Here is a 27,035-nt window from a genome sequence, read left to right as displayed (position 1 = left end):
TCTCTCTGGACGCAGAAAGAAGCACTAACATGCCACTGAAAACTGCTGCCCCTCTGTCAGAGGGCAGCGTTTCCCACTGGGGAACTTCAGGCAAGAAGCAGTTTTCCAAAAGCCCACAAACCCAAGGAACAAGACTCCAGAAAAATTATGAGCATCATCTCCAGCAGAAATTTTTCTGATTTGTCCTTCTCAGTAAAACAAATGTCAAACAACCACCACAAACCAGTGGAAGACAAAGCGGCAAAAAACAAAAACACAAATCCCAAGGCAGGGATACTGTGTTATACATACAGTTCTCCCGGGAAAGAAAACAAAGACCAGCATTAGTACTGTAGCTCCAGTATTCCTGCTGGCGACAGGATGAGCAGAAGGACTCGACCCCCTGGAAGTACTTGCTCGAATCTCCACAGCAACCGCCCCAGGCACCCAGGACTGATGCTGGACAGTGCTGAGCACAGACACCTCTAATGGAGACAGATCTGGCTGTGCTCAGAAAACCAGCACTGCAGCATCCTTCCCTCAGTATTTAAAGTCTTTTTCCACAGTGAAATCCTACCTCTCAAGGGCCTTTGCAGCAATCTAACCATATGCTCTACCAGTAACACACTTAAGGTGTTCCAGTCACCTGCTTTTCCCAAAGATACACTCTCAACTAAATCATCATCTTTGGGGACTTTGGAGAATTCCTGCAGCTGCGACATCAATGAAGTGTCCTACTGACCTTCAGCCAGACCTACCTGCAAGTCATTAATCACTTCTGAAATCCCCATCCATTACCAAGTTCCACAACAGGAACAGTGAGAATATGAGATGCACAATTAATTTCCCTGCCAGGCTTCTTCAACTTGAAAACCAGAAGTGTTTGGGTTATTTTAAGCCACAGAGAGGCTTGTCAAAAAAACAAAAAATTAAAAAAGAAAAAAAGGGGGGGAAGGCAGAAAAAGCAGCAAGAAGCTACAAACATAATTTTTAACCAGACTTTAATTTTTTCTGTTATTACCGCAATAAAGCACACCTACTTCCACATGATCTGTGATAATCAGGCTCTTAATATAGCAAACATGCTATCAAAAGATAGACCTCAGTGCAAAATGCTTATCTGAAGACATCCAAAGCAGTTAAGACCTTCAGTGTGCAAACAACCTTTTCCAATACATGTAAATCCTGGCTGAGGGACAGCAAACGAATTGGCAAAACACAAGGGTGGCAGGTTTGCTATTTCACTGCCAGGAGCCCCTTGTAAAGACCCTGTAGTGATGCTTGGGAATCATCTCTGTAAGGATTCTGATGAGCACCAATTTAACCCGCATTTAGACTTCAGCACTTGAGGAATTACAAAACAGATGGAAGAGAAGCCCATATCAAGCAGGAGTAGGGGAAAGAGGGAAGGTGCTAGAACAGGCATTAAGCATGAAAACAGGACTGGCTGAGCTGAGAATTATTTCAAGACTAACTCCATTTATAGCGAGCTAATCAGCTGTGAACCCAAGAACTGTAATGTGCCATAAGAATAAAATAGGAGCTACAGTCGTTTTTGTGTGTGTGTGTGAAACAGAGCCCATTTTGTCCAGGGACATTTAACTAGAAAGGAGTGTCTGGTTTTATTTTTTCATTGTTCTGTTAAATGAAAGTAAATATCAAAGTGGTTATTTTGTGTGGAAAAACCCTGAGCAGTTTCAACATGCTTTGAACTGCAGTACAAAAGCTGTTCATCTAAACCCCTCCCCTTTTCTTCTTCAAAATATACAGGCCAGCATTGTCAACTTTACACAGTAAGAAAATATATACACATTAAATACAGTAAACATTCCGCAGGTTTTTTATCTTTATACAATATTAGTGAAAAAAATTAAAAACATTAATAAAATTAATTAATTACATACAATATATTCAGAGTAAGCAACTGTTACAAGAGGGAAGGCAGATTAGCTATCAAAGAGCAAAAGATGGCATTGACATAACAATGTAATACTTGAAAAAACACATTTAGTATGAATTTACAAATCTAATAGATTTCCTCTAAAGATGTGTCCATTCTATAGCAGTTAATTTATATGTAATACACATATTTAAATCTGAAGGGTTGGTGGTTGGCAGGTTTTTTAAGCCCTATTTACATTCTTATAATAGAGAATTTATCATACAAGACAGGGTAATCTACAAGAATTAAAACAGTATTACAAAACAAATATGTTGATGTTATTAAAAATCTCACTTATTATGAGAATCCCCACTGGTGCTTCTACCCAATACCTTAACTTTTTCTTTCTGCATACACTCATCCTATAGACAAACCACAGGGTAAGATTTAAGTGATAGTATCCTTACAGAGAGCACAAAAGGAGATCACACCTTCCTCTGATTATTCCATAAACAGCTCCTGGAGCTTTGAGCACATATTGTGTGTGCAGCAGGACTTCACACCAAAGAATTCAGTCATCATATGGCTTTCACAATCTTTGCAAAAGTGAGCCAAATGCTGTTCTCTAATCTCCACTGAAATGATACTTCATTCTCCATTTAAAAAAGGTGCAACTGCTGTATTTGTATTTTTAAAAAACACAGGATGTTCATACCAATTCTGCTTTGCAGATTACCATGATTCAGCCCACATCTGAACCACTTCCTCACCTGCCCACAACAGGGGAGGTCTAACACTCCTTCTGAACTCACATTTCATGTCACAGGGCAGTTCCTTCCCAGCCAACCTAAAACAGTGCTTGCAGGTATGTGCTGGCAAGAAAATAAATACATACTGTTTTCAAATGTCTTGTGATTAACAAGGGAAACAAGAAAACTTCCCTCAGCTTTCAATAGGGCACAATATTTCTAGCCAGTTCTGATAGGGCTATAGGAATGGTTGAGGTTTTTTTTAATTTTATCCACTTCAATTTTTCAGAAGTAGAGCACTTGTAGTAAAAAATAATGTTAGTCAAATCAGATTCTCATGTGTCTAGTGCTTGTCAGAATCAAGCTCAAGTTCTAACTCAGGTGACTGATTTCTTCTGTTCCAAACAAGGTGAAGCTCCATTCATTCTACATCCTTCTTGATTTCAGTTTCTGTTATTTTCCCTTAACTAGGCAAGATTTCATGAATCTGGCTCCCAGAAGTCATGCAGTTTTCCCTAAAGAATAAAAACAAATTAGTGTACAAGTCAGAAATCCACTGTCAGAAGAAATGAGCAGAGTAGGCAAGTGCTTAGCTTCGGAGCATAACAGTGTGCTGGAAAAAGTCCCTGGAATTTTATTCTGAAACATTTGCCAATTTCCCATATGTGAATAGACCCCAAACAAACATCTCCAAAAAACACAACACTGAAAGAGCCACCTTATTATCAGCTTTCATTAACTGCTAAGTAGATTCTGCAGCCATGTGTTACATGTGTCACTCCTCGCTCTAGAACATGAAATATCACACACACTACATAAAACTTTTTTTTTTTTTGGCATTGTTGGGAGCAATTAATAGTGCTTAAAAATGGTTAATTACACAGTCTTTAACTGCAATCAATACTAGGCATATATGCATAAATTAATTTTTATGTAAATGATACTCTGCATTACTGGAAAGCTAAGCTTTTCCAATAGAGATAGCTTTATGTTCTAAGACAGTGCTCAAACAGTTGGTCTGATTGACCAAGTTGTAACAGAAATCTTACAAGCCATGGCTGGAAGAAAGAGCTCTGAACTTTAAGTATCAGTAGAAGTTATCCACCTAATCTACCAAGGCCAGCTAGGTAAATATTTCTGAGACTTTTGGCATTATTTACTACTTTTACAAACATGAGAGGCTTTGCCTAACCACGGCATGAAATTTGACACATTCCAAGGAGGAGGAGTTGTTGAGAGCCCTTAAACACATGTGAATAAAGCCCTGGACTCAAGAAGACTCAAAGCCACCTGGTGCCAGACCACAGCAGGATGTGCCTCACTGCATTCCTGCTCCAAGGTCCTTTTGGAAGCATCTGCTAATAGCTGTAATCAGAGACGGGCTCTGTGACTCGACTCAGGACTGGGATTTCAGTGTATGACACACACCTTTACAAAAACACTGCTTTTAACGATGGAGAGGAGATCCTGCTTTTATTGAAGCCAGCAAGGTAAGAATTTTAATTAAAATCTATTCGAATACATCTAAACTGTATTCCACAGCCATTTATGTAGAAAAAGAAAACCTCTTGAAAAGAATATGCCACTTTCAAGTGCTAAAAAACTAGTTTAGTGCACCCTACAATGCAGGAAGAGAGAAAACTGTTTCATTACAGTACCTGAGTAAGCCGAGTGGTTTGGATCACGTCCTGCCATTTCCCATATATCCTGGCAGCCAAGCCTTTTACCTGCAAATTCACACTGATTTAGCCATTCACGTTTAAAAAAAACACAAATCCATACCCTTTGTTCCCCCTCACAGCTTCAAACTCAAAAAAAATCCCCAAAAAAACAAAAACCCAAAACAAAAAAAAAAAAAAAACCAAAAACAAACAAACAAACAAAAAACACACACACAAAAAAAAAAACAAACACCGCAGAGAACCCAACATCCAAGGTCTACTGGAAAGGACAATTTTATTGTCACAAAGTATCACCACCTCAACTTCAGATCCCTGTAACTTGTGACTCTGAATTTAAAGCACGCACTCCACGAACACATTAGAGACACATGACTCCTCAGCTTAAATGTCTGGAATCACCATGCAAACAAACCTCTGGCCTCCAAACACCACCTCATCCCTGGGAAATGAGGTTTGTCACACAAGTCTCATTGTACCTAGAACAGGTGCAACTGCAGCCACAAAAGCCAAAAATGCAGCACTGGCTGTTTCTGAAACAAATTCCTTGTACATAAAACTGCCTTTTCATATCCAGCCACAAGTAGGTGTTTAATCCAAGCCATTCGCACTGAGATTTGCTTCATATGCTGTGTTAAAACCCAGCACAGTGGCATCCTCTAGAAGTTACTGCAGTATTACACAAAAGAAGCAATGGAGGAAAGCAGAGTAAGATTTTTCCCCTCTCAGTTCAAAGGTAAATAGAAACAGAAGTGAAAGCAACCAGAGATACAACACTCCAAGGCAAGAGTAATTAACTTGTTTAAAGGATCCATGATCCACTAATCTGTCTGAGTATGAAAAGAAGAATGTTTCTGAGAGGTAAAGAAACACACAACTTCAAATGTCTGATTTAAAGCCGAAGAAGCCAAGGCTTTTCAAGTTGGGGCTGGTCCCTTTCTCACTGAGCTGACTTGGTTTGTTACAACAGCATGCAAAGCATGAAAGTCACAAAATCAGGACTACCAGTAGTAAGGCCCACACAACAAAGCAAAAGGCAATTGTCCAAGCTTAATGCTATGTCACATATGCAGTTGGCTTAAATCCAAAGTATTTTCAATCAATTAATTCATGTGAAATATAAAACGGAGACTCTTGCAAGACTGGCAACTTTTTCAGTCCTCTGTATCCTTCCCTACAGGTAGGCTCCCCTCTTACAACTGGAGTCAGCTGCCACTGACTGCCATAAAGAGAAACAGAGTAACTCTCTGGGACTAAACGTGGAGATGCCTGGCTAAAGGGAAGATCAGTCATATTTTAGAGCTGTTCAGAGTCCCACTGTTAGCATTAGGAGAATTTTCAGTGAATTAAAATGGGCATGTGTTTATCCTCATGCAAAGACATGACGCAGACAGAAAAAACGGGAAAAAAACCCAAGCCCATGAGGAACTCCTAGAATGTCCAGGGCTGAGATGAGAGAACAGCATCCACCCCAAACACTGAAAACCACCTCAAAACAAAACCAAAACAAAACCCAATTTTGGATCTTACCTTAGACCGATAAAACATTCTTGCATCTTCCCTAATATCACCTTTTACGTGCTTATCTAAGGCACGACAAAGCTTCAGCAGCTGTTGCTAAATAAAGACAAAAGTGTACAGCTATTAAATCCTCCATGTCAAAACTACAGGCTTTATACAAATATATCAATTTAAAAATTACATGCTTCAGTTCAAATTTTTCTCAGAAATACACAGTTAAAAAGGGAAGAGAAAGAAAATATCCCATCACAAGATCCTCCATTTGTTGCTGGCATGCTCCTGGGTAAATCAGGTCTAAGATTTTTTAAAAGCAGCTTCAAAGTATAGCAGAGCTATAAAACACAAATTTTAAAGTTCCTACTAACTAATTGGCAAACCCTTTCTGCCCCCAAAATAACAAACATGGTGCAGCACCATTCACATCTTTTATCAGCAAAAAAAAGATCTGAAGTTACAATAGCTGAAAATAACCTTTTCAGTAATGATGACTCAGGTAATTTCTTTTGTAGGAATTGGCTGAGCAGGTAAAATATATCCAAGGTTTTATGTGCTGATCTTTTATTCTCTCTTAATTTCTGATTACTTTAATAAAGCAGTTTTGCACTTCATGATCTCCTGATAATGACTCCCAAGGTCTTTCACATTCTGTTAATTTCTTCATAAAATTCCTGTTTTCTATCTCTCACTGAACAGCTGCCAAGAGGCTCCGCTCTGCAGAACAGGTGAGACACACTGAAATTTTATTTAGAAACATTTGCTGATGTCCCAAGGGCACCCCAATTTATCCCCTCCCCCTGGAAAAGGGGGGCAGAAATTAAATAGTTAACACTGATTTTACATAACTCTAGCCTACACAATATTCAGCCACATCCCTCTTGCCACTTGATGGCTAACAGGTCAGTGAATTAATAAAACCTTTCTTCCTTAAGTAATTGAGACATTAAAAAAATTGAAAGTATCAAGTTCTGCACAAATCTAAGTAATATACAAAGACACTTAAGCATCCAAATGTAGCCAAACATTACTGGTTTATGTCTCTCAAACAATTCCTATGACAGATTTCTTTAAAGCCAAGAGTGATTGATTCCACAAGGCAGGTTTACATAAACACCTTGCAGCAAGCAACTCCCAGCAAATGATCACAAAAATCTGAACAGAAATACTGAAAGGCCAAGCAGAAAGCACTACTTAGCAGATGTTCACATCACGTGGCACAAAGGAACTAGCACTACAGAGAAGAGCTACAGTCCTTGCTTTCACTTGCTGCACTCCAGCACAGGAAACTGAAACATGCTTGAAAATATTTTACTGGATATTTTTGAAGTGGTTTTCTCCAAGACAGAAAAACTTCAATCCTACTTCCAAAGTTGATAGAATCATTTAACTTAGAACTTGTGTTAAGTTTATCTCCAGATACTTTCTGAGAAAAATTGACACAACAAAAACCTGCTCTTTCACAGCCTTATGTTTGGAGGTAGCTCCATTCACAGAAACACAGAAGAGAGTTTTCCCTTCTCTGCAGTAAACACATGGAAGTTCTGCATTTACCTTGCCCAGAACAAAAGTTTTCCCCAGTGCTATTATACACTGGTGATCTTCCATCACATGATAGCTCTTATCAAAGCAGACTAAATGTGCATGATGAACAGTATTTTAAAATCTAAAGGTCTAGCCCCTGAAGTTACTTACCCTTTGACTCGAATTTACAACATCAAGGAAACTGGCTTCACTGACTAGATGAAGGAGGACGTAGATTAGGTAGTAGACCTGGGGAGAAATCAAGAGCTTTAGCAGTCAAAGCATCATTATAATTCTTCACATCTAGAAACTGAACTACCTCTGCTTTCTGGGATGACTCCTCCAACAGCCAGGCCAATGGACAAGTATACCAACATCTACCCAAATAGCTCATTTGAAACAGTATATTCACACATTAGAAACATTTTAAACCAGTATTATACTGGTTTAAATAACCTAAGTAACCCAAAAAAAGTGTTTTTAAAAACTGAAAATTAAATTCAGCAGTTGGCTTTATCTTCCCATCATCTACCCCCAGATCAAAACACTTGCTAAGAGATTCCATGATAAGCACTCAAACAACCAAACCAATATTCACTCTTTGGATGGATGGAAATATGAAATCTCTCTAACACTTGTTTGGGAGAAGACATTAATAAAAGACTCATAAGTCTTTTTCTGAAGCCTGCAGCTGAAGGCTTGGCTCAGCACCAAATAGTTTTCACTGATTACATCATTACATTCTCTGATTACAGAAGTAGAAACTCAAGACATCCCCATGACTCACAAAATCCGACCACTTCCCTGTTTGTAAAACCACCCAATACAGGTTCCTCCATCACATGCTCCTTTCCTTCCTCCATGACTATAACCAAAATTAATAATATTTTAAAGATGAACAGTAACAAAACCGTGTATTTATAGTTCCACATACAGAGCTGTTAAAAAGTAAAAGAAACCTCCCCCAAATAGTATAAAAAATATTACATATAAAATAATAAAAATACGCATAAAAATGCAAAAGCAAAAAAGCACTATTTGCTATATACCTCGTGTTCCAGCTCTGCATGAACTTCATCACCTGTGTGCTCCTGTCCTTTTCTCAGCTCTCTCATCTTCTTCAGTAGATAAGAAGGTTTCATACACACCAGAAAGTGATGCAGAAGAGACATCTACAGATACAAGTATTAACAAATTTGACTGATTTTCTAAAAACAAAAAATTGGAAACTGAGTGCCCCTACAATACTAGCTGTCCATTAAGACAAGAAAAAAAAAGATTTTCAATTAGAAAAGTAGTTTTCATGCTTTGAGTAACTTTTGACTATATACATACTTCAGTGTTTGTACACTTCCTCAATAAAAGACAAAACCTATGAAAACAGTGTGTCTCCACATGATTAGAAAAGGAAGACTAAAAAAGTGTAGACATCTTTCCAATGTCTAAAATTAATGTTTAGGCACATAAATAAGCCCAAGCTGCAGAACATGCAGATTACACGCACGTGCAAATACAGTAATCTAAACAGAAAATTATTAATTAGTCGTTTGGCAAGGTTCTTGAAAACAGGCTTACAATACTAAAACAAAGCACGAGCACACAATATGTATGTTTTCTAAACTTCCAAATTCTACAAAGACAACAGTACTTGTCTCAAATTCTATGATACCTGCTTGTCACTGTCATCAGGTATTTCTACATGCTTCTTATGAAGAAATTTTGCAATTATCACTAGACTAAGACGTCTTCTTACTTCCCTGAAAAATAAATTAAAAATTATTTTCCTTAGAATGTCTTTAACCCACAGTTTCTACAAAGTATGTGAGGCTATGCATACCTTACCTATACATAAACTTGCTTTCAACTATTTAACTGGATTTTCTGAATGTAGGCGCTGTATAAACCAGTAAGTAGGCTAGTACCCTTAAATCTCATTGTTAACTTGTGCAGAAGCTGAGCTGCAATGTCAGATACTGGTCTCCAAGCCTGAAGTTAATGACCCAGCTAATTCTGCTTACTCAGGTACATTATAATTTACTAATTTCAAAGATACAGAACTTAGAATGATGCTTGGAAGCAGTCATGAATCACCCTAAGAAAATCTAAATTTTGGTCACTCTGATAAGAATTAGAGTGATGAATGTCAGAACCTGAAGCTAAGCCTTTCTTTGCTACAGAGTACCAAAATTCCACAGCCCAGAAACTACATAAAAGTTTTAACAACCCTTTTTCACAGCAGTGGTGATCAGGAAGCTATAAACGCACACCAAGAATTGCACACACAACTGTAACATATGAGAAAACGAATTCTTTAAGTACCATGCAATAAATATTGCATCTTTCAGACCTTGAGCTCATACAAATAAACCACAGTTAATGATCCCATGAATTTCTGACTTTACAGTGTCCTTACCGTCCCCGCGCGATCCAGCTGGGCATGAGCTGAACGAGCCACAGGAGGTTGTGGTGATTACTGGAGAGTTCACTCACTGCCAGGCACAGCTCAGGCACCTTTAAAAGGACAACAAAGCATCCTGAAACTGAAGAATGGCTGTTTGCTTTATTTGTAAAGGAGGACACATCTACTCCCTAGAAACACAGGCAGCATAAGTGATAAAAGGAACCGATCTAACAAGGGATGACGTACATAAAAAAATGTCTGTGCTGCACCAGGAGGTGAGCCTGCTAAATACAATTTAAAATAGGGTAGCTGAGATGAGAGTCTTTTTAGTGACATCTTACCAGCATAGTGCAAAAATTTCTTCATTCTTCCAGACTGCCATTTTAAACATACAGTTATTTCAGCACACAATCTTAAGATAAACAAACCCTTGTAGAAGAGGACAGGCAACTCAATGTCATGCAATAAAAACCCTCTCAGTATAACCACCCACTTCCTAAATCTCACACAAACACAAAGCTCTGAATTTTTCATATTATTATACAAACTACTATTGAAAAGTCTGTATTACATTTTCAGTCCATACTTAAGAAAAAAAAGAAAACTTCAAAACAGAAGTTGCAGTTTTACAAATCTAGTAGAAAAAATTTCAAATCTAGAAAAATAAATTTATGAAGTTACCTTTGTATCCCAGTCTTTTATATTCATCAGAAGCTTCACAAAAAGGCACTGAAAATCTATTGGAAAATGGCTTCTTAACTGTTTCTCCAAGCTTATTTTAAATAGCAATATAAGCAGCAGCCATATTTCTTGGTCAGTATATCCATCATGAATTACTGATGTACAGAAAACTAGAAACTTTAAAAGAAATACAAAGCATTAAAACATGGAATTGCTTTAGCTTATTTTGAAGCATGATGAGAACTCAAGTTTTCCACACTCACATTAAAATGTACCTCAAACGATGTACTGTTTTGGCAACACTTGTGTACTAACATGTCCCCACTCCCCAGTAACAGCATCTTTTTTTTTTTAAACTATCTGCTGGATATTAATATAATATTGCCATTTTGAGCAATGGCAATATTCCCCAGACACTACTGGAGCAGGAAAGATCTTTCTTTACTACCTAGATAATCCTCCTCTAATTGAAGGAAAGGCCAAAATAATTCCTAAACATTCTGGTAATACTGAAAACTGGAATCTGTGGATAGTTTCTTCAACGAGAGGGAGCCAAGATGTCCTATAAAGTGTCATAGCTGTAAAAGGGAGTCAGCAAAACTCTGCAGTTATGAGTGAAAGCAATGGAAGTCAAGAAACTGAAGTTTGCAAAATGCCTGCAATTAACTGCTGAATGTGAAGCTGAAGTCTCAGGATAGCATCTACTCAAACACATGCTCAGGGCTAGACCGAAAACCCCATCTTCCCTCCCAGAAGAAAACACACAAAAAAGAAACCCACAAAAACCTTGGAGTTTTCTCACCTTAATCACATTAATTAAATTGGTTTTAAGTAGATTGGGGAACGCCGGACTGGCAGAGGCTACATCTTCTCCTGGTTGTTGTTGACTCACTGTTTCTTTCACCTGACTTCTAATAGAAGAAACACAATCTGAGCAAAAAATGAACAATTCAAAAGCCCACAAAGGCTTACTGACATCAAACACAAGAAAAAAAAATCCTGCATGCACCAAAATGCCTTCAAATCAAAATAATCCTTAGTTACAGAGTATCTAACACACACACATCTAACTCAACTTGTAGCCAATTACTTTGCCCAGCTATTTAGCTAATATTCCTGCAAACTTTCATTAGGAAGATGCAGGACAAAGGACAATGTTCTGGTTTGCTGAATCCTGACCTAGAAGGCACTGTTTGAATTCCAGGGTTATTTATTCTAACTGAGAGCTGAACCAAGAACTTACAGAGTATGGGAAAGGAAATAAAGAAGAACCTTCTGATTCTACATGCTAAGGACAAGACTTGCTTTCACAGGATCTAGGCAAAAAATATCAAAAGGAAAACACTTACAAAATATCATGCTCACTGAAGGGGGGTTGAAGATGTTGCAATGGAAAGAGAGATCTGAACCCAATACCCATATTGACAAAAACAGTTGATATATCAGCTATTGAAGGAATCCACGGTTTAAACCGTTCATCATTGATGGAAGCTACAAACAAAAGACATGGAATGGATTAGTTTAAATTTAGCTCTTAGCATTAGTTCCTTTTAAGGGAAACAAATAAGCTTAACAGTTTGCATCAATTGTAGCAGCTCTCATCTCAGAGGCATCAGCGCAATAAACAATAAGCTTGTTTTCAGAACAAGGAGGGAGGAAAAAAGTCTAATACAGTATTTTACACTAGGGAAACATCTTGCCTACATAACAGGTTGATTACTTTCAAGTTCTACCCATTTGCTGTCATAGTTCTCTTCCATCACAAACAACAGAACAAGCAACAAGGCAATATTTTTGTCTAAGAACACAGATCGCTGCTTGTGTAGGTAAAGGTAAGAGGGTGTTATCACAGTGGGACTGGAAGAGAAGCTAAGCAAGATTTGAAAACAGGCAAGGTTTCTGAACAGAATGGTAAACAAGGAGCTCCCAGCTCATTCATTATCTTGAGCTGTTCATTCAGGCCAGCAAGGCACAAAATAAAGAAAGCTACATCCCCTCTGATATCAGCTCTGATTTCAAACAAGAATTAAAATACAGGGTGCAATTTGGACAGGCCTGTGCAAATACTTAAAGAGAACCACATCACTATAACAATGTTAACTGGTAGTCTTAAATGAATGTCACTTTTGATAGATCTGAATGAAGACATGGGGAAGATACAAAGGAACTTGTAGTGGAGAAATATTTGAGTACAGACAAAGCAATAAGACAAAACACAGAAGATATCAGCAGCACTGTGGGCTGAAACAGATCCTTCAAAGTCTCTGTGCAGGTGTATGATTCACTTCACTTTTGTCATTTATCTGGAAAGTAAATCATGAAGTGATACATACTGGGTATGACAATGTGAAAAACATCTTGTAGCTTTTAAACTACAAATGTCCACATCATCTAAAGTAAAAGATGAAAAGGAGGGCAAACTTTTGAGCAGATTGAGCTTCTCTTCAGGTCAATTCTATTTGTGAAATACCAGGAATGAATTTAAAAGGCTCTGCACAGGATGCACTACTTTGGAGGTATGTGCCAGGACCACACACTGTGATACAGGTTGCACACACTCAGTGAAGGTCAGCTCTCAGCATTTCTGCATTACATTAGTAAAAACAGAGCCCAAATTCAAGCCAAAAATCACCCAACAGAACCAGTGTCTTTTTACTTCCTCACTACCACTTTCCTAAACTGAAGGGAGAAGTGCTTTCACTCAGGTGGTCAGCTTTCCATCCTTCAAATACTTACAGTTTTTTAGTGTTAGCTCCATCAATCTTTCTAAGATCTTAGTGGAAATACAATGGTCAAGATGAATAGACATCATCTGTGAAGAGAGAGGAAGCTACACATCAAAAACCAGCCTGCATGACAGCACCAGTTTTCTTTTAATTAGGGGAAAAACCCACATCAAACCAGGACAAAAACACCACCAAACTTCCCGGCAGAGTAAAATGAGTAACAGACTTAAGAAAAATAAAAATCTAACCCCAAAGCCTCTAAAGCAAGAGACACCAGTGAGAACAGAATACTGTGAATATTGATTATTTCAAGCAGTGCAAAGATGATATGCATACTTTAAAATTAATTATTTACAGCATCAGAATGCTGTAACTCCATGTTGGTTTATAAACAAGTTCTGAGGGTTAAGAGAATAGAAAGTACCATGCACCCCTTTGGAACCCATTTGCATCTGTGACCAAATTGAGCTCCTTGAGCAGGAGTGGAGGCAACAGAGTTAACTACACCCTCTTCCAGTCACAGACAAGTTGGACATATGCAATATTTTAAACCCAAACGATGAAGTCTTAGTTTTTCATATAACTCTTAACTATAAAAACATGACTATGAAGTACAGTTCAGGTTTCTTGGAGCACATCACTGGCCCAACAAAAACTACTTCTTCTCCTCCAAGGGCTGGACAGTTTCCTGCTCTGTAAGTGATCTCTATTGACTCACACTTCTTCCTTACTAGAGGAACACCAGAACTCACAGAAAGGGGGAAGGCCACCTTTCAACTGGCTGGAGAGAAGAACATGGAAGAGTAAAATGTTTTGCTTTTGGCAAACGCAGAAAGCCAGTTAACAGGCTGAAGCTGCATTTTCCCACGTGGTCCACATTTCTTTTTTGTTTCAAGTGGAGTTAGAATATGGCAAATAGTAACAGAATGGAGACAGGATGGGGGCATTTTTGTGAGTAACAGTGCTGGGTAAATTCCTGGTGACTCAGACAGATACAGTATCTCAAAAGGAGAGCGCCACCACACTTTGAGAATGACTCCAGGCTTCTTCCTGAGCCATAAAGTCCCTTTTCCAAATGAAAATTATCTGATAATGCTGGTATCACTGATGATTTAGAAGACTATATATGTAGAAAATGGTACTTTTGCACACTGCAGCATTTATTGCTCTGCTAAGGGTGAAAGGAAGTAAGATTAGCATTTGCTCATGATTTGGCCCTCTCCTCACCTACTGTGTCCTTTCTCAATGCAGTAGCATATATGAACATGAACATGCAGCTTTGCATTCACTCAGAGTGTGGAGAAAAGGTTTTTCAATGTTTTACCCCAGAAACAATCAAAGTATTTCAGACTGCAGAACAAATCAGTACCCGGGGGAAAAAAATATCTGATTTAAACATTGCTAATTGAACAGATTCACAAACTTCAACTGGCTTCCAGGAGAAATACTATACACACACAGAGTTATTATAATGCACAAATAGCACAGACTTACCCGGAAAAGCCACTTTAGAATTGGTATGGAACACAATGTATCACGGTAAGCAGAACTTAAAACACCATTAACAACTAAAAAAACCTGCTGTGATACACTAGAACTGTAAGAGAAAATTGGGGGCAAGGAAAAGATAAAAATCAATTAGTGGTTGCACCATCACTTTCACAAAAACATAAGAACTTCCTCACCCCTCAGATCATCATTAACAGCAAAGAAAGATATGAATATGCAAAACAGATATTATTCTCAAGCTATTACTTATATAAAATGTCATAGCAATCAAACCTTGTTTTTAATAGCAATCAAATTTACAAATGTCATTTAGAACATCTTTCTCTCTATAAAGCCATAGTGCACAGTCTGTATTATTAGAGAATAATAGCTTCAAGCAAACATTGATTTACACCATTGTACTATGAACCACTAAGCCTGACAAAGAGGGCCAGCTATGCTCAATGAGACCATTAAATAAGATTTTTAACTGTCCAGTGACCTTTGCCAACATTTCCACAATAAGTGTGAGAAAATATTGCTTTCAAAGTTTTTTAAATAAAGGCTCTGGAGGCAAACTAATGCAATTAAAATCCCACAGCCTAATCTCACTGTGCAAATTTGTAGGGTGCAACAGTAGCTGTTGGAAGAACAGCAAGTGTGCCATTGCTATTACTGAATTATTGTATCTTTGGTCACTGGGATGAGGTCAGCTGGTCAGAGCAGGGTGCTGATAACACCAGCTTGATGGGTTCAAATCCCATTTGTACCACTCACTTAAGAGTTGGATTTGATGATACTTGTGGGTTCCTCCTAACTCAGGATATTCTATGAGTTTTTAGAAAGTTAGGGATTTCACAAGCAGCTGAATTAAAGCTATCCAGTTTCCCACATAGCCTTCTTTAGTCTCCTCTCTTCTCTCTACCTACTAAATCAGGCAATTCTGTCAAGAGATCTGTGTCCTAACTCCTACACATCCCTCTACCTGCCTGACTGGTGAGACCTCCATGTGCCAACTGGGCAGTCAGTATGTGCCAGCTGTGCCAACTGGGCTGAATGCATAAGCAATTAAATCATAATTGCCTTCTGCAGGGGATGATCCTTTTAATTCTCATTCCTCCAGTCACTGATTTACAAGAGGCTTTTGAAGCTCATACCCTTGTGATCTCCAAAACATATTAACAGAAAAGCCTGAAGCCAAGGGAGTGTATCACAAACACCACTTCCTCAAGAGAAGGAAAGTCACTCTCCTCCTCTTCACACCCACAACTGCACTTATACATATATATAAAATCCTTTAAGAGCAATTCTTTCACTGAATTCTCTTTGATGCACGTTTGGAGCAAAATACCAAATGAAATAACCAGAAATTTTCAGGATTTCCACCTGTGGCATTAGGCAAGTATATGCCCAGCTATTTGCAGTGTGCCAATCTCACATAAATGTTGAAGCAGAAGTGCCTGTGGGTTACAGAGCAGTTGTTTATGTACACACAGACATGCTGGTGGCTCAGTGACTGAATCTAACAGATGTCAGAGATCCTGACCCTCTGCAATCCTCATCAGACCGAGTCTCAAGTGCCAGGCCCATCCAGGAAAGAAGCACCAAAAGTCTCTCAGCAGACATAATGTAACACTAGAAGGTCACAAATAGGTAACCACAAAGGTCCTTCAGCCTGCAGATAGTTAAGCTTGTGTTCATTAGAATGTTTCACTTCTGCATTTGTCTTCCACAAACTGGTGAGGTTATCAACCCAGTGTGGGGGTTGATAGCCCAGTGTGGTAGAAATATGGAAGAGGCCAAAACAGCTGTTTTTCCTCATGTCTCATTTAAGATGTTTTTTAAGAATTCCAGAGGAGGAAAGAAGGAAGCTTCAAATTACAATTTAGTGGTGTGTAAAGCTAACCCAAAAAGAAAATTCCAGGGAAAGGGAGCCAATCTTGCCTATTTACTAAGAGCTCATCTGCATGCAAAGATTAAACAGTACTTTAAAACTGCTAAAAATAAAAAGAAAATTGTACAAGTAAACACAAAAAAGTGAAGAACATATTCTTACTTAATAAGCAGATATTCTACACGATTTTGAGGGATGAGGTGAAAATTCCTCAAGTCAAGGTTATGTTGAGTGAAGATTTTCCCAGCAGCTGATAAATCAAATAAATCTTCTCCAGGGTGTTTGTCAGGTATGACATAAGTTACTATTGAATATCTCTTTATAAATGCCCTGTAAAAATCAAAACAGCTTTTATCAATTCAAACACTGAAAAGCTATTTGCTGCTTGAGAATGTTATTTGCAATTGATGAACACATCAGTCTTATGTGAAAGCTGAATTGTTAGAATACAGTCGCACTCAAGGAAATCCACCCAATCCCAGAAGATTTTAAAGTGGTTCTCATTAAACATATTAACAATTGTTGAAAACAGCAAGAGGTTAGGAAAAAAAAAAGGCTAGAAAAGCAAAGATCAAGCTATAATTGGTTTTGGAGCTGCAAGGACCTGTTTTCTTCCGAGAGATCATCTCCACTGGCATTGTCCTCATTTTCTCCATCTGAAGCATTGTTCTCTCTTTCTATGTCTTCCTGTAACTGTTTCTCTATTTCCTCTAACCTGAAATAACAGGAGCAGCAGAGCATATCATCACCATTTAATATTTACAACAAAATCAACAAAATCCAAGCTCTGAATGTGAACCCTGGAGTCAGAAGCCAGTTACACATGGCAAAACCATGTGAGTCATTGCATCTGTGTAAAACCCAAGGCTCTTGCTATTCCAAGACACAAAGTGAATTTTTCCCAAAACCTAATGAATTCTCAACAACGCAATCAATCACTGGTTTGTCAGACACAAATACTCAGCCAATTACTGATAATATTTTTGTAATTGTACAAAACTTTCAATCTTGTGGCTGAATGTTTTCTTTTTTCTAAGCACCAAACGTGTTAAACTATTAGATACAGGAGTATCTGCTACTCCATGAGCAGTCAGCCCATAGTTACCAGGGTCAAATTCTTTAATCAAAACAGTTAATCACATAAGCAGTTCAACACATATACCCATCGCCACCTCTTGCCATTAACACATAAATCACATTTCACTTCCTACCCAAAAGATCTCTTGTAAGAATACTCATTAGTTCTGTTCACTGACCTGTGTAACTGCTCAGACACTAATAGCCTAAAAAATTTGGCAACCAATACTGAGCAACAAATACCTTTGAAAAAACTGGCATAGTCAGTCTACGTAAATATTTCTATTTCATGCCTGACCAGCAGCTGCTAGCTGGCTCAGTGACCTAAAACAAAGGCATCAGTAAATTTAGCCTGGCTCTTCGAGGGAAAACAGATGCATCACAAATCATTCCTTGTTGCTTGGAAGGAGCCTGTCATTCAGCTTTTAACATTTAAGTAACACTTGTAGGTCGTGTCAGTTCAGTTGTATGTTGGTGGCATCAGCAGGCAAAGCTTAGCTTGCTGCTAATCAAACCTTATCAGTTCTGGGGAGAAAGGGCAAATCCAAGCTTCTACAACACCATTCCACATTTATTAAACCAGCTTTAAGAAACAAACCTTCTAGATTCTTCTTTCTCCTTCAAGAGATGATCTAGGCTGTTTACATACGACACCTTGCTTAAAACAGGAGTCTTAGAAAGCTGTAAAAGAAATAGTAAGCCATTTTAAAAATACCAAAAGCCATCAATTCATTACTATTCAATAATCAAAATAGAAACCTCTTCCAATTTTAATGGTATTTTACATGCAGATATAAACCTAAAGGAGACCCTGCACAACATGATGATTATCAGTTTAGGTTTCTCAGTCCCTTGACAATTTTACATAACAGTCAAATCCCTCTCAATGACTAATTTAGAAATAACTGCTTCACAGTGGATCTGAACAGTGAAGCAAGTCTCTGCGTGTCTGGGGCTGACCTTCAGCTAGCCCTCACAAAGAGCATTAGCATCAGAAGCCTTTTACCTCACAACTTTACTGTCGTAATCATCCACTGAGACCCTGGGAATCCCCATTCTTGTGCATGAGACAAGAACCTCCAAAAATTTCCCAGTTTTTTTTTTTTTTTACTTTCAGAGTCCCTAGAGAACAAAATTCCAGTGTCTGCTAAATCACGTTCAAATTAATCAAACAAGACTTCCAATCAAAATCCCAAACCAAAACCAAATTAGGGATCTAATAAACCGAACAACACAAAAAGTTTTAACAGATTTTGCTAGTGGCTTGTTTTTCAGTAGGCAATCTTTTATTCAGCCTGTAGTAGACAACAGATTTGAAATCTTTTATGGCCATGATTCCATGCTTTGGGCAAGCACAGCTCTTCTCACACCGCCCTGGTATTCAGTCACCTTCTAAATGTAACAAGCAGTGTGTCTTTGTGTGGGAAATCTTGTAGAAAAGTGGAAGACTTCCTAGTTTATTTTATATTTGGTTAATATGTGTCAAGTAACTGTTGAACCACAGCAGAATCAAAACTTTACTCCAATGTACACGTATGCCCTTTCTTACAAGGGAAGAATGTGGGTATGTGCAAAAATCATGGTAATGGGACAGTTCTTAACTGTTTTGTCTTACTTGGCCATTAATTATATCAGGAACAGGCCAGCCAAATATTATAGCCACACACATGTCCCACAAGAACTTGATCTAGGCTGTGTGTGTTTATCAGCTTAGCCATTAATGAGGCAGTCATGTTGGCTGAGATTGTGAAATATGTATGAATCACACAAGCCTGATCTGCAACACTCTTGATCACAGAATTTTAAGAACAGATTAAATAATTACAGCTGCTCAACATCTGCCCCTGGAGGTAGTAACCCAGTCAACAAATAAACCCTATCAGATATTGAGAAGCATGAGGAGAGGGGGAGGGAGAAGAGAGAATTCATACAGGTATTCTGCTGTTTGTTTTCCACTCTAGAAACTAGACATGGGCTGACCCCAGCCAGCAGCTAAGCACCACACAGCTTGGTCATTTCCCCAGCCAGTGGTGCAGAACAGTGAAAAGAAAAGCAAGAAAAGCAAAGGCAAGAGAATTCATGGGTTGAGGTAACAGGTTTATAGGGAAAAAAGGCACAAGCAAGAAAAGCAAAAGCAATTCAAAGGCAGTCACTCAGCACCTCTGACAAGCAGAAGGATACCCAGATACACTCTGAGCAGTGGTGACATGCCAGACCAACTCCCCACTTAATTTTTTGATTGCTGAGCATGACATTATGTGGCATGGAATATATCCCTTTGCTCTTCCAGGCTCTGTTCCCTTCCAGCTTTTTGTCTGCCCTATAGGGGCAGCATGGGAAGAAGACAAAGCCTTGATGCTGTGCAAGGACTGTTCCACAACAGGTGGAAAACTGGTCTATTATCAACACTGGTTTTGTCTGAAACACACAGCACCAAACAGCTGTTATAAAGAAAATTAATTCCAACCCAGCCAGGCTCAGTATGAAATCTCTTTGTTTAAATACAGCCATTTCCAACCTGTACCAAATGCCAGGACTGTCACACTAATGCAGGGCCTTCCCTATTAAAACAGTATTTTACAATAAAACTTCAGAATCATTGCTTATTTGACAAGCTCTTGTTGAACAAAAGAGCTAATTTTTAAAAACTCAGACCAATTCATCACCATAATATCCTGTACACAGGGATTCAAAGAAGTCATCTAGCCCTTGTGATCGGAATTCATTCAGCTTTTTGAAACCCTAAAATACTTCCAATTTCCATGAAATACAACCTCAAAGAAAACACCACACTTACTCATATGCAGATCTCTGACAATCACAGACTGTGTCAGGGATATATGACTGGAGTCTAGCACACAGACCTCTACATCGATTTCCTCCAGTTAAATTCGGCTCATAAAAATCTTACCTGACTAGGAAAACAAAAACATTAGACTACACACATCTTCTAAATGTAACCTCCTAACTTTAAGGGGGAAAAAAGCTAAAACAGAACTCCTAAAACCAACCAGAAGGCATACAGGTAAATCAATCTGGCTGCATAAACCATCTTTCATCCATTCCCAGGACAAGCACAATAACAAGCACATCCCTGCTCTAACTACACTGTAACTGTACAGCAGCACAGGACCCTTAAGCCAAGTAAACAGTTCTGCAGGCAAGTATCTCTGAATTATCATGCATTATGAATAAGGGAGAAAATCATGTAAAAACACAACATAACAAAGCTGATTATCTGCTATCTCATTACACTCTACTGTAGCTTTAGTGGGTATAATGAGAATCAGCAAGAGGTGCCTGAGTGTTGGTGCAGAATACATCCTTGACTAATCTTAATGTAACGTCACTGTCACCAATCAGTCACACACATCCTGACTGCTGTTAGCAAGAGTTCTACTGGCACCACTTAGACCAAAACTTGACTGAGTCTACAAGTCAACTGAGTCTTTTGTAGAAGACACAGTCATGGTTTGTGCCCTGCATGGCAGTGGAACAGGTACTAGATGACTACTGGACATCTCAGCTGCCAGAGCAGCTTTTTATTTAAAACTGAGATAAACAGAAGAAATTAGCTCTCTAGCACACCTGAACAAGTTGCTGTCTGTATGTGCCAGATGGAACAGGTGAGGTTGGAGGCAATTTGATTTTTGAGATGAGATGTCTCCAGTCACCTGGGCCTCCGTCTGTGTTTTGGTGGTATATACCTACTATCGAAAATTTCATTCTCCTAAAATTTGAAATATTTTGGGGTAATAACTTAGCACTATCTGGGCCTTGCACTGTGCTAAAATCTGTATTACTTTTCTTGCAAATAACATCTGTAAAACAGTACTTGAAAGAATGTGCTTTTTTGTTTTTTAGCCAACTTACATGAAGCTTCAGTAATGGAGTTACAGTGTCCTGAGAAACACTGTCAAAAGACTCTTCCGAGGTTCTTGCCTGTGGTTTGACACTTGAACTGAGCATTTTTTGCAGTGGCATTAATACTTCATCATTGTCATCATCATCATCATCATCTAGAATGGACTCCAAAACATCATCTTCGCTCTCAGAGCTGCTTTGCCATTTCCTGTTCAGCTTGGACTTGTGTGTAAAGTTCCTTTTAACTTCTAGTTCTCCTGAGGTTTGTGAAGACTCATGGCTGCTGTCCCTGAAACCCTCTTTCAAAGGCAGTGAAGGGGGAACACTTTTACCAGTCTCTGGGGACAGTCCAAGTTTTCCAGAGATTTCCATTCTACAAGAATCAGGAGTATTTTCAGAAATCTCATGGACTGTATTTGAAAAACTGTTGCTGGGTTGAATACTGTATCCTTTATTCCAGTCATGTCTTTCTGGTCTTTTATCTTGCTCTTTCCTAACATCCAATACCTGAGATAAGCCAGCAACCTGGAGAGGGGATTTCATGCCTTTTGTTTGTGTTAAGTGGTGGGGAGAAGGCAACACAGTACTTTTTTCCTGAGAAGAAGGGAGGGACTTTTCCAAGAAAAAGCATGAGTTTGCCAGCTGCAATTGATTCTCTTTGGTATCCACAACAGAAATGTGGTTATTTTTAGCTGGACTGTGTACAGAATATGAAGATGACAAACCTACAGTGGAGTAATTATTTTTCTCCTTCTCATTGCTTGAGTTGAGGAATTCCTCTGAAAGAGTCAAATCATGTCTAGATAGGGCAGCAGGCTCCTTGAGCTGAAGAACATCATCATGAGGAGACTTTAAAAAGATATTTTTTACAAACTCACATCTCCTATATTTGCATTTTGAAGATGATCTATTAAAAGCAGGGTCATTCACTTCAGATTGGTCTGAACAATCCACATCCACACTCATGGCAGAGTGTTTTCTTTTCCCAGGAGAGTCTCTTGGTTTGGATAGCCCAAAGGGCACCTTAAGGAAGTGTGAAGAAACAGCTGGGCTCTTTGGTGCACCCGAGGCCATCTCAGATGATGTTCTAAAAGAAGATGCCTCATGTTCTAAAACCTGCATTAGCCTTGGCTGAGATGGGTCATCTGTGAAGTGTTGGAGAAAAAAATCAGTCATCATGTTTAAAAAAAAGCAAAATAGTAGCAATCACAGCTTTAAAAAAAAATCAAACACGTAACAGCTTTCCATTAAAAAAACTAGCTTCTGTTCTTAAGTCAACTAGGACTAAAGTAGCAAATAATCTGATGGGTTTCCACAGCCATAGACCCCCTTTTTTTTTCTTTTTAAAGTTTATCTTCCTACTGACCAACCTCAAAAGCTTTTCAGATTTCATTCTACCACCCATACAGCAAAAAGCAAAAAAAAAAAAAAAAAAAAAACCGGCTCAACTTTAGTGGTTGGGTCAACAAGAATATTCTTTTTGGATTAAGCCGAAAGGCACAATTTATTAACCACCACAGAAAATGTGGATTATCCAAAGCACAAGAGAAACCATGAAAATAACCTGGGATCAAAGTTTTAAGACAACAAAATATCACAAATTCTAATTAAGTTACTATCACTGTGTTTTACACTAAAATCCTAAATTACTTTTAAAACTCTTCAAACTTGCCATATATTAGAAATGACAGACTTTTCAGCAGCAATTATTGTTTTAGTAAAAAAAAAGAAAACAATTTCAAGAAAAAAAACCATTAAAAAGAGATATGAAGTGATGAATTTGATTGACTAATTAATTCTGTATTAACAGCAATGTTCATACCTGAGGCAATCTCCCTTGAACCAAAAGGCAGTATTTTTCTTATAGGACATCCATTTCCCTAAAAATAAAGACAGAGGGAGAGGGAAAAAAAAGTCAATTGCATACTTAAGATCAGTGTTGAATCCAGCACAGACTTAGTTCCACACACCCCCAGAAATATGTTAATAGACCTCATCTCAAGACAAATTTAAAACACAGCTGCAAAGATCTCTCCAGAACCCAATTATATATTTTTTCTTCAGATTAAAAGGGACTTGTAATTAAATACCACATTTTTAATAGGACCACTCCCATCTCTATCTAAATACTGTTGCTTAAATGTATATATCTAAACTGCTATTAACTGCAACTTCTAAATACCAGAAATTTACCAGTCTCACTAAGCCACATTGTAAGAAAACACAAGATTATAAAGAATTTAAGATAAAGGCATCTTTTTTCTACAAAATAGTTTCAAGTTACAATTTCTATTGCATTTCCATGCTTGCATCTAGCCCAGAATATCTCCCCTGCTTTTAAAACAGGATTTTTCACTGTAAAAGAATTAAGAACCAGCTTATTCAAGCATGACCTAAAACTTACAAAGGAATAGCAAAAGAACATAAACTTCTGTTACAGTTGAAAAACGCAGCACCAAGAATCTGATCCTACCATATAAAATTTTTAAAAATTCAAAAATTCATATGCTCAATGGGTCAATGATTTCCACCTTTATTAACTCTTCTAAAAACACCCGATGCAAAACACTTGTTTCTTAGAGTGGCTTTACAGGATGTGGCGTAGATTGTTTCAATTTCTGCTTCTCCCATTCCCTTTCTCTGCAGAGAGCTTCCAGTGACAACCTAAATGCAGAATCAGTAGGAGAGCAGGGCAGTGGGGAAATCTGGCTTGAGCTCAGAGCTGTAGTGCTCATAGCGCCATCACTTCCAGCCCTGGCTTTTCAAATATCAGCTTCTGGAGGTGACACCCCTTTGTCAGAGTCTGTGAGATCCATACAGTCATGTTTCTCTTCCCAACTATTTCCATAAGACAATGGTGCTCTCCTTACACCCAGACACTTCTCATCTCTTCCCTGTTCTGGCTAGGCAGTCTTTTCCTTTTTGCTCAAGGAACAATCTGAGACCCTGCAGTAACAAGGAGCTTCTGAATCACAGCTTTTGGGTATGAACAACAAACCCAGGGCCATGCACATTCTGCAATTCTCTGACATGTTTGCACTGTCCTTTTCCTCAATCCTTCTCCAAAAGACACCTATCACAGGACTTATTTGATGCTTGGTCTGGCCTCTTTTTCTTCTGACCTTCTTTGGAGAAGAGGAATTCCTTTCAAAACCTTCAGTGCGTAAAACTGACAGTCCCATTCCTTCATCTTTAACACTTCCTTTGTCTGGTGAGGACAGCACAGTTCTGTCTTTACGGCCATGGTCTAGAAGAGAAAAAGAAAAACCAATTATTCAGAAAAATGATATTGGAAGCAAAAAACCCAAAACAACAAACCTTATTACAGTGTATTACTTGGTATTTTCTCTCTCTCTCACATGCAATCCAAAATTAATTAACTTAACCATCCAGTTTTGCTACTGCCATGCAAAGAATCACACGACCTATGATGCAGCTTCAGTGGTTATAAACAATCTGGCTTAAGCACGAGACATAATTTGAAACAATAATTACATCTTCATTTAAAGAAATTAATTTAAATAGGAAGTTAATATTCTCAGTTACATTACTAGAAAAAAAATTATACATGCTCATTTTGACATATTTGGTAAGCTATTCTCATTATGTTGCCACTCCAATACAGAATGAGATTGGACTATCACTCTGCACACTAATGTAATTAAAATTCACATAAATGTCCTCTATTTAAAAAAAAAACAAACTTATTTACCTGGACTTAAAACTGGTTTGAAGAACTCCGTAATCATCTGGTTTCTGAAGAGAAAACATAACTTTATCTTTTAAAAGAACAGTACCTCAATACCCATTCAGTGAATCTCATATAATTAAAATACTATAAATTATTTCTACAGATTTTATTTAATGCCAGCAGCTCTTATTTCTGATGAATCAGAAAAAGTATCAGCATCCTCTTCACCTTCTAGCCTTCACTGTGCTTGGCTAATGAAGTTAACCTGTCAGTCTCCTCACTCAAACTGTTTCCTTTATAATCCAGGTAAATCTCAACCACCCTTCCACCTTAAGCTAAATTTTCAGGTAAAAAAAAAGAAAAAAAAAAAACATAACAAGGCTGATTACCTGCTATCTCATTACACTCTGCTGCAGTTTAAGTGGGTGCAATTAGAATCAGCAGACCACTAAAAATTCAAAAGAAAACACAACACCCATAAACACATCCTCTCCCCAAAGGAAAAAAAAAAAAGCTGCACAGCCAGGAGATGAACCTAACAGACCTTCCAAAACTAAGGACACAAGCTGCATGGAAGAAGGAAGGAGGAAATACCTTCACTTGTCTTAAAAAACACCCCCCTGAGCACTTGGTAAAAGCAGCCTGTGTTTACAGCCATATTCCAGGTTATCGCCGGCTGGATACAAACTTTTAAAAGCCGTATTGGAAACACTAGCAATAGCTTCCATGATCACGTAACATAGAAATAAACTACAAAAAGCTACTACATCTTTAATGAGATAGAGCATCTCGAAAAGTTCTATAGAAATTTTCTATAGGAAAAAAACAAACAAACAAAAAAAACACCCACAACGAAACCAGCCAAAACAGAAACTCACATAGAAAAACCTCAGTCTTCTAGACAACTGCAACAAAACCGAAATTGCAGTTTCGTTTCACTTCCTTGGGCAAAAAGCTTGAAAAAGTGAACTTTTCCCCTGTCCCCTTCATTTAAATAACAGTGCTATCAAAACAGAAGATCTGAACAACATAAGGCGCCACTAAGAGCATAAGAAAACTTTATGACTTGCTTCAATTCTGCAAGAAACAACCCGGCAGCCTCTAAAAAACCCCAAGTCTTGGGCAGATTTTGAATTTCTAGTTAGCAGCCAAGTGCGGCAAGTGTAAAACCACTGTCACCGAGCGCCGGGGTTTTCCCTCCAGCACCGTTAGCGGCGCAGGTCCCGAAGCGGAACCGACACCCCGAGTCCTCGGTTGGAGCCGAACCGCTGAAGCCGCTCGGCTCTACAGGTGACCAGGGAGGGCCCACGTGGGACGACGCCGGAATTTTGAAGGATGTGTTGGAAACGCCAGCCAGAATTTAGCTGGACACTCCCTTCTGCCAGACCTCTTGGCCAACGAGCACCAGCACCAAGAGCCGGTTCCGATGCGGAGGCCCCGGCCGGGCCCCTCGGCGGCTGGAACAGCGAGGGAGGCTCCCGGTGATAGCGCCGGTAACCCCCACCGAGCCGACCCCTGCCAGCCGCCCCGGGCAGCGCGGCGCACGCCGGAAGCCGGAGCGTCCCGCTAGGCGTGCTCGCTGCCCGGCGACAACGCGACCGCTCCTCTCCCGCGCCCCGCCGGTACCTGCAGTTCTGGGCCGCCTCTCTGCCCGCGGCCGCCGGCGTAACATGGCGGCGGGACATGGCGAAGGGAGGGACCGGAGACGGCAGCCCCTCGCCGAGCGGTCGGGTCATGGCAGGAGCGGCCCAGCGGGCCCCGAGCAGCCGAAGGGAGAGGCCGCCCCCGGCAGCATCGCCGGGACCGCGGCTCGAACGCCCCACACGGCCGGAACGCCCGGGGGAGCCGCAGGTCACGGGCGGGAGCTAACGGGCTCCGCTCTTCC

At 39.1% G+C, this 27,035-nt stretch overlaps 1 protein-coding gene across 1 annotated transcript; it reads right to left on the bottom strand.

Moving 5' to 3' along the window:
• Positions 1-1,545: 1,545 nt before the first annotated feature.
• SLF2 (SMC5-SMC6 complex localization factor 2) lies at positions 1,546-27,035 on the bottom strand. Its single transcript, XM_066323682.1, has 20 exons — positions 26,777-27,035; positions 25,172-25,215; positions 24,582-24,706; positions 23,282-23,339; positions 21,469-22,604; positions 18,194-18,276; positions 17,123-17,233; positions 16,681-16,848; positions 14,631-14,733; positions 13,147-13,222; positions 11,760-11,901; positions 11,213-11,321; positions 10,411-10,587; positions 9,742-9,839; positions 8,998-9,085; positions 8,378-8,500; positions 7,500-7,577; positions 5,820-5,906; positions 4,269-4,337; positions 1,546-3,125 (listed from the first exon to the last, which is right to left on the bottom strand). Exons 1-20 carry the CDS (start codon positions 26,884-26,886, stop codon positions 3,090-3,092), a joined length of 3,021 nt encoding a protein of 1,006 aa, XP_066179779.1. The 5' UTR covers positions 26,887-27,035; the 3' UTR covers positions 1,546-3,089.

The sequence above is a fragment of the Sylvia atricapilla genome, chromosome 8 (assembly GCF_009819655.1).
Source record: "Sylvia atricapilla isolate bSylAtr1 chromosome 8, bSylAtr1.pri, whole genome shotgun sequence".
Taxonomy (NCBI): domain Eukaryota; kingdom Metazoa; phylum Chordata; class Aves; order Passeriformes; family Sylviidae; genus Sylvia; species Sylvia atricapilla.
This window is presented reverse-complemented; position numbering and strand designations above follow the sequence as displayed.

Excerpts from the sequence above, each read along its gene's own strand:
- SLF2 (XM_066323682.1), bottom strand. The coding sequence starts at position 26,886 with ATGACCCGACCGCTCGGCGAGGGGCTGCCGTCTCCGGTCCCTCCCTTC. Across the intron at positions 11,322-11,759 it reads TTCAGTGAGCATGATATTTT|AAGTCAGGTGAAAGAAACAG; the intron begins GTAAGTGTTTTC and ends TTCTTCTATTAG. Across the intron at positions 9,840-10,410 it reads TAAAAGACTGGGATACAAAG|GTGCCTGAGCTGTGCCTGGC; the intron begins GTAACTTCATAA and ends GTCCTTTTAAAG.